General features: G+C 40.0%; 1 protein-coding gene across 3 annotated transcripts; it reads right to left on the reverse strand.

The window, feature by feature from the left end:
- Positions 1-9,930: 9,930 nt before the first annotated feature.
- LOC131887421 (uncharacterized) lies at positions 9,931-12,407 on the reverse strand. 3 transcript variants are annotated; one of them, XM_059236027.1, is made up of 8 exons: positions 12,257-12,407; positions 12,036-12,136; positions 11,661-11,935; positions 11,189-11,596; positions 10,575-11,002; positions 10,253-10,489; positions 10,145-10,184; positions 9,931-10,079 (listed from the first exon to the last, which is right to left on the reverse strand). In XM_059236027.1, exons 1-8 carry the CDS (start codon positions 12,259-12,261, stop codon positions 9,978-9,980), a joined length of 1,596 nt encoding a protein of 531 aa, XP_059092010.1. In that variant the 5' UTR covers positions 12,262-12,407; the 3' UTR covers positions 9,931-9,977. The 3 variants fall into 3 exon arrangements, with proteins under 3 accessions (XP_059092010.1, XP_059092009.1, XP_059092011.1); XM_059236026.1 differs by having other exon boundaries at positions 10,253-10,513; XM_059236028.1 differs by having other exon boundaries at positions 9,931-10,071; positions 10,135-10,184; positions 10,253-10,513.

Here is a 12,407-nt window from a genome sequence, read left to right on the forward strand (position 1 = left end):
GAGCTGGGTTTAGGCTCTGGCCCAGTTTAACCAATACCGCAAGCTATGATATAATCCAGCCTTAGCTCGGCGGGGCCATGCCTCAGCTCAGACTGAACTCGACGGGGTTCAGGTGTGGCCCAACTCAGTTTGCCAATTTTTGTCGTTATCAGACCAGAAAAAGGTAGAAAAAATCAGCAGAAAAGGTAACTAAAAGGTAGAAAAAGGGTAATTCAATAAGTCATATAAGGATGAAAAGCAGTAAAAATTGGTAAAAAAAGGTAAGAATATTGTGAACTTTCAAAATAATTTGATCAAAAAGTAAAATACTTTCTTATTTGTCGAAAAAAGTACTAAAACAAATGCATTTTTTTGTAACATGAAAATAAAAGATAGGTGTCGTGAGATTTTTGTCTATAAGACAGTTTTGGATTTGGTTTGAAGTGACCATTTTTAATCTCATCAAAATGATTGCTCTTATAAATAAGCATATTTCAAGTTTGTTTTCCATTTCTTCAAAAAAAACAAGTGAGCATGAAAATTGCCCACAAAGGTATTTTTTCCCCAAAACGACGTTTTAGGTAACTTGTCCAAACCATCACGTACTGTCTGTGTCAATTAATTTGAATGAACTTTTTCTCACTTCATAGTGTTAGAATGGGACAACAGCTTATCAAGAACTGTTACCATCACGACATGAGCAAACATGTCTAAACAACGCCCTCTCAGGAATGAGGGAAACAAACCCCTTTTCATAAGCCCACCAGGCGTTTTTGGAAGTTTGCTATGTTCACATGTATGAAACTGAATCTGCCATCTTTAACTTTCAGTATACTGACTGTCCATAATCATAGAACAAATTAACGTCTACTCTGTTTCTTTTTGCCTTTGGCTCGCTGGGCTTGGTCTTTTTTTTTAAGTATCAAACGTGGGGCATCATTAGAAATATCAGGGTGGTTGAAAAAAACTACCAATTCATTGGCTTCATGTTCACAATTTGTATCTATGTCTTACATTGGTGAAAACGTTTATATCCTCGCACGTGTTAGATATCTGGCAAGAAGCCTCGTTGGTTTATAATTGTGTTAAAGATTGAATTAATGCTTCCGTCTAACGCAATGCCACATTTTCATAATCACGCAACTAAAGCACCAAAATCGGACTCGAAAAGTCCGTTTGAGTCTAGTCACCATGTGAAAAGTAGGAATCAGAGTAGACATTGTGCATGACAGCTTAAGGTCTCTTCCAATCAACACTTGGTTGCTGTGCAGTTCCCATATTAATAATTTTATACACCAAACCATCTTTCGGATATTTCCGCCACTTCATCTCAGTCAACATTAATTACTGCTTCATCCTCAGGAATGACCCCATGTTTGCCCATTTGAGCTGTCACAGCAGCCATTCATACAGTAATCTAAATAGTGCAAAGAAGCAACAAAATAACACCATCAGCCTGATGCAAGATGATGTGGGCATAAGGCACGGAGACGCTCCAACCCAGTCCAGGATTATGAGCAAATACTTCAAATTAGTTTTCAGTTCATCAAATGCTCAACAAACCATCCAAAACAGAAGCCACTTTGAAGAGAACCTTGAACCAATTAATGTAACCACTACCGAGATCATCGAAGGAATCAAAAAGTTAAATGGGAAACATCTCCACTGCCTGATGGAATCTCGACAGCATTCATCTAGATGACGGATTCCTCTTTGCTCATACCACTACAGCATTTGTTCCAAACAAGCAGAAACACGAGGCTTGTCCCCAAATCCTGGCTACAAGCCAATGTCTCTCCCATACACAAAGCCGGATCCAAGGAGCTACCACAAAACTACAGACCTATCTCCCTCTCAAGCACAATCTCTAAACTACTAGAAGGTGTCATAAAACAACATATGCTTGAACTATTGCAACAGAATGACGACATCCCAGGTACACAACATGGCTTTCTATCATGGGGAAGCAGCGCCACAAACCTGGTTCAGTTCTTTGAGGAAATAACCGCGGCTGTAGATGAGGGAGTACCCGTTGATGTTGGATATTTCGAGTTCCAAAGGGCCTTCAATCTAGTGCCGCATGAGAATTTACTCCACAAGCTGTATACCTTGGGAATTCCCGGACTACTGTTGGGATGGATTTCCTGTTGGATAACAGGTCGAAAGCAAAAAGTGGTGCTGAACGGGCACAAGACGGAATGGGAGGATGTCGTGAGTGGCGTAGTTCAAGGGAGTGTACTTGGACCGATCCTCTTTCTTGCTTACATTGCGGATCTTCCATAGTCAATTCAGCGCCATCTATAAGGAGAAGCCAATTTAACCTTTCAAGCTGATATAAATGGGCTTGTATGTTGGGCAGTGGTGTGTTCTTGTATTATATAGATAGATAGACTTATTTCAGGAACACTTTGATCATGATTGGATAATGTCGGCATTTAATCTTTGAGATAGTATCTCGATGTATCAAAAATTTCATGAGCATGTCATTCCTCAGAGTCTGGGTAAGCAAAAGCTTGTTTTCACCAAGACATGGGCAAATTAAAGAAGATATGACATAGATAGTCAATAATGTTAAAGAGGCCAAGCTGCAACACTACAGCGTGAGTTGGAGGAAATACAAAATAAAATTGATAGGCTTGTAGGAAATTATCACATCAGTTCGAATTTAGAAGAATAGAAGGGACCAAGAAAAAAGATATAGAAGGAAAAACAGGAAAAACAGAGCAAAGCAAATATTTTCAGTGTTAATTTGTTATGTTTAAGAATTGTATTTGGTGCATGGAGTGTTTTGATGAGATTGAGCGGCTGATAATCGTAATATAAGAAAAAAATAAAAATCAGTTCTTAGGATTTTTGTTGGCATACATAGCAATTCTTGAGTTTGCAAGGAGCAGTAAAGTACTTTAGCAAGAGATAATCTCTAATTGTTTGGATGAATTTGATTCTGATTAGATTGATATCTGGAGGGTTGAAATTATTCCACTCGTTTGGAAAAGCAAAGTTCGTTAGTCTTTGTAAAAGTCCCGACTTGGCAGCTGGAATAATTGATCTCCAACCGCCAAGCCGAGGATGATTTTTCCATTTGAAAATATTGATACATGGTGGGAGTTCTTGCAAACACGACTGGCTCATCATTTGAACGATTTTCAGCGTGCGCAAATCTTGCAATTTTAAAAACTTGGACTCATGACACAAAGATTCAGTGTGAGAAAACCACCTTGCATGAGCGTATTGCTCTTTTCTGGAGTTTGGACAAGATCTTCAGTTTCGTACTTTGGCCGTAAAATTCAATACCGCACTCCAAGACACCTCGGATAAGTCCATTATAAAGTTGTTTCTTTACAGTTTTCGGCACTGACTTGCGAATTCTGTTCAGACTGAAAATATTTTTTCGAATTTTGTTTGCTACACTCTCAAAGTGACAGTGCCAGTTCAGTTTGCTATCGTGTTGCATTCCCAGAAGTTGGAGTTTTCATTGGAAGTGGTGGAACCCACCTCCTCTAACCTACATCCATTTATATTCATTTTGAAGTTAAAATTACAATTTTTTGCTTGATAACAATGAATTTAGATTTATCTATGTTTAAAGTTAATTTATTTGTTTCTAACCTTTGGAAGATACGTTCCAGTTGAACATTTGTTTTCTCCTCTAGTTTATCAGGTTGGCTTTCAAAACATTGAAGCGTCGTATCGTCAGCAAACATAATGCATTTCAAATTGCTATGCTGAGGTATGTCGTTTATATAGATCAGAAATATAAGAGAGGTCCAAGGATGTTGCCTTGGGGAACCCCACATTTGACTTTCAGTTTCAAGGACCTAACATTATTTACCTCGACATACTGGTACCTCTCAGAAAGGTAGTTTTGGAACCAAACTATGGACCTACCGCGGAATCCGTAATACTCCAGTTTTTTTTTCAATATACCATAATCAACCCAATCAAAACCTTTTTTAAGGTCCAGAAATGTAGTAAGTGCCATTTTGTCGCAGATATTTGCAGGAACATTTTGTAGAATTTTTTTAGCTGCATGCATAGTGTTATGTTCCTTTCTAAAATCGAACTGTTCAGAGTAAAGGAGAACCTCTACTTCTAAAAAGTTATGCATTTGTTTATGAACAATTTTCTCTAAAACCTTGGAGAAAACTTGGCAAAAGACTTATACGACGAGAGTTACCAGGTAATGATTTGTCACCTGATTTGAAAAATGGAATGACTTTTGCAGCTCTCCATTCTGTTGGTATGTATCCGGACACAAAAGATATGTTCACTAACCTCGCCAACGGCACTATTAAAGCTGGAGCTATATGTTTTAGAATTTGGTTTGATAGACCGTCCATTCCTGAACTGTTTTTCGACTTGAGCTAATTTATCACCGCCTTTATTTCTTTACATTTTGCCCATTTGAAAAAAAAAATTCCCGACTTTTTGGGTCCTAAGCCGCCATTGAGATCTGCGTTATGAGAGGGAAAATTTCCTTTTAAAGTTAAATTTATGTTTGCAAAATAGTTGTTGAATATTGTCCCAACTTCTTTTGGATCAGATGTGATTTGGTCTTCTTTGTTTGATTTGAGATTAAAAGAAACTGTCTGTGACTTTGTCGTGTTACCCATTAGTTCATTTGCACCCTTCCAGAGGGTCTTCAATTTTTTTTGATTCACTTTAAAAAAGTTCTTCCAATGTATCTCTTTGGCTAACCGCATTAGCTTGTAATATAATTTAGCATAACTATCATAGGCGTTTTTTGACTCTATATTAGGATGTTTTCTGAATTTCTTTTATAGTTTATGTAGTTGTGTAATAGGATCTTTCTGTTTTCGTGACGTCATCAGTCCCAATGTCATCCAAGCATTTTGTTTTGTGTTCCGTTTATTACATCGTCTTTTTACTATTGGACAAGCTATATCAAATGTCTGAGAAAACGTTGTCTCAAAATTGCTGAATGCGTGCTTGGGGTTTTCCATATCTAACACCCAGTCTTTGACTTGCAATAAATCTCGTAACAGTTAGTGAAAATATTGTCTACTAAAGTGCGGGAGTGTGCAATAATCCTTGTCGCATCATTGATCAGGGGTGATAAACTAAACTTTCCTAACAGTCCAATGAGGCCTGTAAGAGTCTTAGATGTTTTCAGCAAATAAATGTTCGGATCTCCACAAAAAAAGACTGATTTTCCTCCAGTGTTTACTAAAATATCATTTAGTTTGTGGAAAGCTCGATGAAAGTCAGCGTGTGGTGGTATGTACACAGAGAGGAAGACTCTTTTTCCTAATTCAATTCCTATTACCTCACAATCTTCATCCATTAGTTCAAGGTTTTTAGGTTGGCTATATTTGTGGTTTGATTTAATCATAAATCCCACTCCACCTCCACGTCTCCCGTCTGGAGGTTCAATTCCTATCAAGTCGTATCCATTGAATTTCAGTTGAATCCTAAAGAATTGCCACATTTCCTGCATCGCCAAAATCTCTGGTGCTTGTTCAAGAACAAGGTCTCTGATCTTTTCTTCATTGGCAATAATAGACCTCACATTTAGAGACACTAGCCATGCCAAGTTCATGCTCTTCAAAGTGTTTACATATCCTAAATCTTATCAGATCTTCATCGTCTAAACCTAACTCTGCGCCAAGTATAAATACATCCCATCCAAATTGGAGGTCTCGCAATTTTAAAGTGCTTAGAAGTTGACACCACTTTTTTGTAAAGGATAGATCATGCACAGTATTGACAGGGTGTTTAAAACGGCTCTCTTTAGCTTCATTTCAACGTGACCACTAGTATAAAATGAGATTTCAAATTGAACAGTCAGCAAAATTTGTTAATGCTTGGGAGCAAGATTTAAGATTAATGGATATTTGTTGGAAGACATGCTTATGGAAACTAAAAACTCCACGGACAAAAGAAGGACAATGACCAGCACAAGGGAACAAAACTTTATACTTTCTTTGAATAAGTCGATTCGCCCTTCTCTCTGACCAGTAGCAATGGTCCACGAAACCCCAATACCAGCTTTGTTCTGTTTCCAGGAGCCTCCTTCCTCAAATTGTACGCCTCTGTGTCGAGACGAAGAGGGTCCTTGGCAAAGCACGTTGGTATGTAATCACCAACATGTAGCCCCTTTTTGGCCAACCCTCCACGAGCCAGGCACCTGAAGAACTCTTTTTTATCCATCTGGTTGTAGAACTCCACCGACGAAACGGCCCTTACTGGATCTTTGACTTTCGTCTTTTCACCAGGACTCTTTGCCAAGAAAGGCTTAGAGTACTTGATTGGACGTTCATAACCAACATCTTTCATCACTTCGGACAACTCTTTCGTATCCCCAGATTTAAGGCCTTTGATCACAATTTTGTTCCTTGCTTTTCTTATCTCTTGTTGTTTTTTCAATAAGTCAGTCCTCTCGGACGTCTCTTCTATTTACTTCAACATCACCAAAGACGTCTTCAACAGTCGAACCAATGTCCTTGGCAAGTTATTCCAGTTCTTAAAGGCACTGGATTGCCTCCTCCTTGGTTTCTGTTTGGGTTTCTCCCATCTCCACCGATATAACTCTTGATTCCTTTCGAGGTGCAAGGATTTCATCCAAACCAAGGAAACTAAAGCTCTTTAGAGTCCGAGGTCCAACATGCTCGCAAACTTAGTAAGCAATATCTTGCTAATCCGAGTTGTTTTTTTCATTTTGCTGTTTCTTGGCTCAGGATGACTCAGTTTTAAATAGAGAGCTTTGTTTCGCACGTCTGCACTCTTTGAGATCTGATTACTGTATTGCATGTACTTGCGCATATGCAGCTGTCCTGCTCTCTCTTTCTGTATTGCTCTCTCTATATCTCTCTGCCTTTCTCTCTCCTAATCTTGATCTTGAATAGAACGTCCGTGAAGATACAACCTTCCGTGTATATTGCACTAGGGGTGTGTCTTTAGGGACGTAACATGGCGCAGTCGGCAGGATGAGGCAAACCGTGAATTGTGGAAGATGCCCACACTTTATCGTCGAGAATGCCTACCCTTTATCGTGGAGAATGTCCACCGTGAATTGTGGATGATGCCCCCACTGTATTGTGGATGATGCCCACCCTGTTTTGTGGAGAATGGCCACCGTGAATTGTGGATGATGCCCACACTGTATCCTGGAGGATGCCCACCCTGTATTGTCGAGAATGCCCACCGTCAATTGTGGATGATGTCCAACCTGTATTGTGGATGATGCCCACCATGAATTGTGGATGATGCCCACCCTGTTTTGTGGATGATGCCCACCTTGTACCATGGAGGATACTCACCCTCTCTTGCCCTTTTACTCTTGCAATTACCAACCATGGCTTCCAATTCTGTGGACTTGGATTGTTCCAATCAAAACACTGGTCTTCTTATCAACTTTTTCTACACCTTGAGTCATCATCATGTTTCGTCAATTATTGTCTAGGAAGATATTTGATACCTCTTACTGGCTAACTCCACTTTCGTGATGAAGAAACGAGTTGTCCAGTTCTTCAAGAAACAACATTTTGTGCATAACTTACTAATTCGGCAAATCCAGCGATTCTATTTCTTCCCCAATACTTATTCAAACTTATGAGAAAGAGGATACTTCCATCTGTGAGGGGAGATGGTGTGTGCATGTATTGCATGTACATGTGCTTATGCAACCGTCCTGCTCTCTCTCTATATCTCTCTCCTAATTTTGATCATGGATTAGGGGCGTGTCCCTAGGGACGTAACAGGCAGAGAGAAATGAAATAAATTTCAACGCAAGTAAATATAAGGTTCTCCACTTCTACTCAAAAAACGGAAGGTACAGTTATAGGATCGGAAAAACGCAAATCCAATTAGTTCACCAACATAAAAATCTTGGCATATTCATCCAAGAAAACCTGAAGCCATTCGCACGATCGCAACAATTGTCAGAAAAGCAAACTCAGTGTTGGGACAAGTGAGAAGAACCTGTTCGGTGCGAACAAGATCAGTTCAAGTGGAACTTTACAGAGCTTTCATTCGACAGCATCTTGAATTTGCTCTGGCGTTTTGGAATCCGTGGTTGAGGAAAGATGTTAACCTTTTCGAAGGTGTCCAGAAGAGAGCATTAAGGATGATCCCTAGGCTTGCCGGATCGTACGAGGATAAACTAAAACAGGTGGGACTAACCACGCAGAGGAAAGAAGGGACAGAGGAGATGCTATTGAGATATTCTAAGTCATGCATGGATTAGAACACGACGACGCTGCCACTCTCTTTCCCCCAATGGACCACCAATATGATACCAGAGGAATCTCAAACATGAGACTGGTGGTGCCCAAAGCACGGATCGATGTTAGGAAATATTTTTTTACTGGCAGCAAAGAAATGTAAAAACATTTAAGAACTGGTGGAATGCATTTTACAAAACCAGCCCCCCGAGAACAATCACACTTTAAACAAATTATGATGCTTACATCCAATTTTTGTGTTTACATCTCTATTCAAAACCTGAACATGTTCCTGAAGATTAAATATACATTGTAACACATTGTATAGCTATTTCTACAGACTATGTTTGCAAAAACTATGGAGTATTCATTTTTAAACTTCAACTGCCTCTACAAACAAATAAAGGTAAAACAAGAAAGTATTTCAATATTGAAATGATGCCTGCTATTGTATCCTTTGTTGGGTGTAACCTCTAGCATCTATATCATCAAAATAAGGACAAATAGTGAGTACGGATGCCTCACGGATGAAAGGCAATATTGTGCTCCTACCCATCATTGGGTCAATCACGCCTAATAGGGGTTTCTAATTAGAACAAACCTGTTTTAGGGCAATTTTTCTCTTTGCGTTTTTCCTTTCTTTTATCCACTATGACGTCAACCTCCCCCTTCCGTTTGTTTACTTTCTGAGGTGCCCTTACCTGTATTTCAGACCTCTTCACTGCCCCAAGAAATTGTACACTTCGTATTTACGTCGCCTCCGTGCAGCCTTCGGTCAACCGTATTCTGGTCCTCTTTTACCCAAACTTTTGCAAGACGAGCGCCCCTTACCACTCAATTCGGAGCGTTCAATTCAGCGCATTATCGACTCTTGGGCTTGATCCGAAGGCGCTAGTTTGCCACTCATCACGTATGGGGGCGGTCACCACTGCCCCAAAAAAATTATGTAGCCTTGACATCTGAAGTGGGTATAGCCGGGCATTGGTCTTCCATCAACATTGTCCCTCATGACTACGATGACAACCCGAACTTGGGATTTTATCCAAGCAGCAATTCCCTTTCTTTTTAATGCCCACAACCGTCATGTCGTCAATGTATCTTAACCCTACGACCAACAAAAAGAAATAGGTCTTGCTTCTATCACACCGTTGTCCTCCTTCCGAATAGCGTTATGTACAGGGCTGTCCAGATATTTTGGGGCAAGATTCTGAAAACGAGGTACAATCACATTGTTTCTTTGAAGAAAACGCTTATATTAGCCCCTTGGATTCGGCACTTCATCAATGTGTCAGGAAACAGTGGTGAAATGGTGCATATTGGTTCTTAAAACATGAAATGATACAAGAAACGTTGTGTCTGTCTTGCACCAAGGATACCAGTAGCTAGTATCTTGTTCTTGATTGTGAGGCCACCTTTCAATTCAAATCTTAATCCAATTTGGGCCTCATATTGTGCCATTCTGAAGAGAAAGGATGCGCGTTTAAAAATCCCACTTATGTTGTTTTTTTCAACGACGTTCAAGGCCACCAAGTTTAATACAAACAGGCGCGACAATTCAGTGTCTTACGTAAGAAATTTTTATGGCTGTCGTTGGGCAATGAGGTCGAAACGTGGAAAAGGATAAAATGCGTTTAGTATCTTAAGACACATGTAAAACGAAGGCTATCTTCACCAATTTTGTTTCCTGTCCTCATTTCGCCGTTCTTGCGTGCCGTTCTTGCCCCAAAATATCTGGACAACCCTTTATGTATGTAACACATCTACAAAATTTTATGAGAATATGGATAAAAAGAGTTTTTTTCAAAAAAGTAGAAATCAATCTTTCTCAGAGGCCATTTGAATCACATCTGAGTTTGACACTTCAGGAAAGCCGCCATTTTTCACAAGCAGTCCTTGAAAGGGTTCCATTTTTTTGGCCTTCTTTTCCTCTTGATCCCGATCCTTTTCACAAGCAGTCCTTGAAAGGGTTCCATTTTTTTGGCCTTCTTTTCCTCTTGATCCCGATCCACCAGCGCTCTCAATCTGGAACAAGTCAAAGTTGAATCATTCCAAGCCAACCTGGCCAAATCGCCAAACTGAAGTCCACTTACACAAAGGCCAGCATGAGCAAAATCGACAAAAGCACAACGACTGAGATTATTCCGCCCAACACGCCAGATCCACTTGGGTCTTGGGTCAAACGAATAGTTTGGTTCACCGATCCGAATTCGTTTTCAACAAGCAAAGTAAGCGCCTCGAGTTGCTTGTAAACTTTATGATTAAATGAGATTTTGATATCCAAGGAATGCTTTCCGATATTGATCAATTCCGTTTGTGGCAATTCCAACCTGTTTAAGGGGGTATCGGAATGACTAGAACGAAGTCCAAAGGTTATTGTAAACGATTAAAATACCCATCGTCCTCATTACTCACCGCTCGCAATCAGGATTTCCGCACGGTATCAAGTGGACATCTTTGAGTGTGGGAAGTGGGTTGCCCTTGATAGTTACCGTCAAACCCTGTGGGTAGATAACTTGGGATGTGAACCCTGAGACGATTTCGGGTGGGAACTTGACATCTAGAATTCGTATCGAATCAATAGCTTCATGAGTGACTTCGTTGTTCCGCCTCTGAATGCCAACACATGCCACAAAATAACCCTCGTCCCTGTAACTTGAAGAATATTCAAACTGAGCTGAACCTATGCCAAGTTGGGGGATTTCAGTAAGAGTCGACAACGTGAGGGTTTGGAGTACGTCCACCATGAGGGGATCCTTCGAAAGTACAGCTGCTAATTCGGCCTTCGGATTCCCGAGGATCGCTTTGCAAGTGATGGATTGATTTTGACCGTGAATCCAATCCTGGAGAAGGACAAAAACTCGCTCAAATGAGTAAACATGAATGCCCTTCATGAGAAAACATGAATACCCTTCATCAGAAAACATCTTTTTATAGGGAGCATTGTTGTTTAACCTTGCTCTAATCATAACGACGCAAGCTTAGGTGCAGAAGAAAAAAAAATCACCCAATCTCTGACAAACGTATACCTGATGCTCGTAATGTGCAAACACGTAAGCTCTTTTCACTTGGGACGCGTTTGGCATCTTAGATTGAGCTTGTATTTCGTTTTCCATCATCGATGTTTGAGATTTTCCCTCGTTTTCAGTCTTGGAGATAACCTCAGAGAACGTCGTAAAGGTCGAGGCCACGGTTTGCAGCCTCCTATTGACTTCACGCTCTTGTATGCAAACAAAAAAATGGTCTGCATACCAGTCACTCATTTGTGGCAATTGAAATCGGGTTGTAATTTTGTTAGAGGACCATTGGACGGTTTTTGACCAAGAAGTCAGTTCCATGGTGGGCAAAGTGCCATTTGCAAATGGACTTTTCACTATCTTCAGGGTGTCATTAGGCAAGGCGTTAGAACTAGAGCAATCCAAAAATCCATGTTCGACCTGAAAGAATGAGTGAGTATCACATAATGTTTTGCCTTTTAGACCAAACTTTGACGATGGATACTTCATCCAGTCCAAGACTCAAGTTGTTGGAGGGAAGTACATGTAAGAAATGTTCGACCTCAATTCGTAGGGATCTATCTTTTCGAATGCAGACCCATGAACCATGATCAGAAAGATCCACGTGGCTCAGAGAAAGCCATCCATTTGAGATTTTTATACGCAGATTTTCCCTTGAAATTGTCCCATCATTAAAAAATTGACCATTTGGAAGTCGAAAGCGTGAATCGATGAGGTGGTTATTGTGAATCCAATTGTATTCTTGGGTCAATGAGTTCACTGTGCCGAATGAGGGTTAAAAAAAGTTTTTAGGTTCCATACATTGTCTTAAATTATCTCAAATAAAATCGAAAAATACTTTCTTGACAGTAAAACTTACCATCGCAAGGTAATGTTATTGAAGTCCCCGTTAAAGCAACTCTGTTCAAGGCACAAGTGAAAGGTAACCAAGTGGCAAGGAGCTTTAGAACACCAATTACACTGAAATATGAGGCAATTCATGTTGAGGGGTTTTCATTCTTCTAATACTACAGTTATTTTTGTCTTGAGAAGTTCTTTTTTTTTTCAATTTTTCTTGACATTGAAACTTCTCTCACTCACAGCATACTTGTTGGTTTTGAGCGAGCCTCTCGATATTGGTTCGCAGTCGGTTTGATCGGGTAAATTGTCCATTCACTCAAGCAATCTCATTGCTTTCAAGAACTTGAACGTGTTTGCGATGTGTTTGAGAGTGAACGGAGACTGTTATCAT

Source organism: Tigriopus californicus, chromosome 9 (genome assembly GCF_007210705.1).
Source record: "Tigriopus californicus strain San Diego chromosome 9, Tcal_SD_v2.1, whole genome shotgun sequence".
NCBI lineage: Eukaryota > Metazoa > Arthropoda > Copepoda > Harpacticoida > Harpacticidae > Tigriopus > Tigriopus californicus.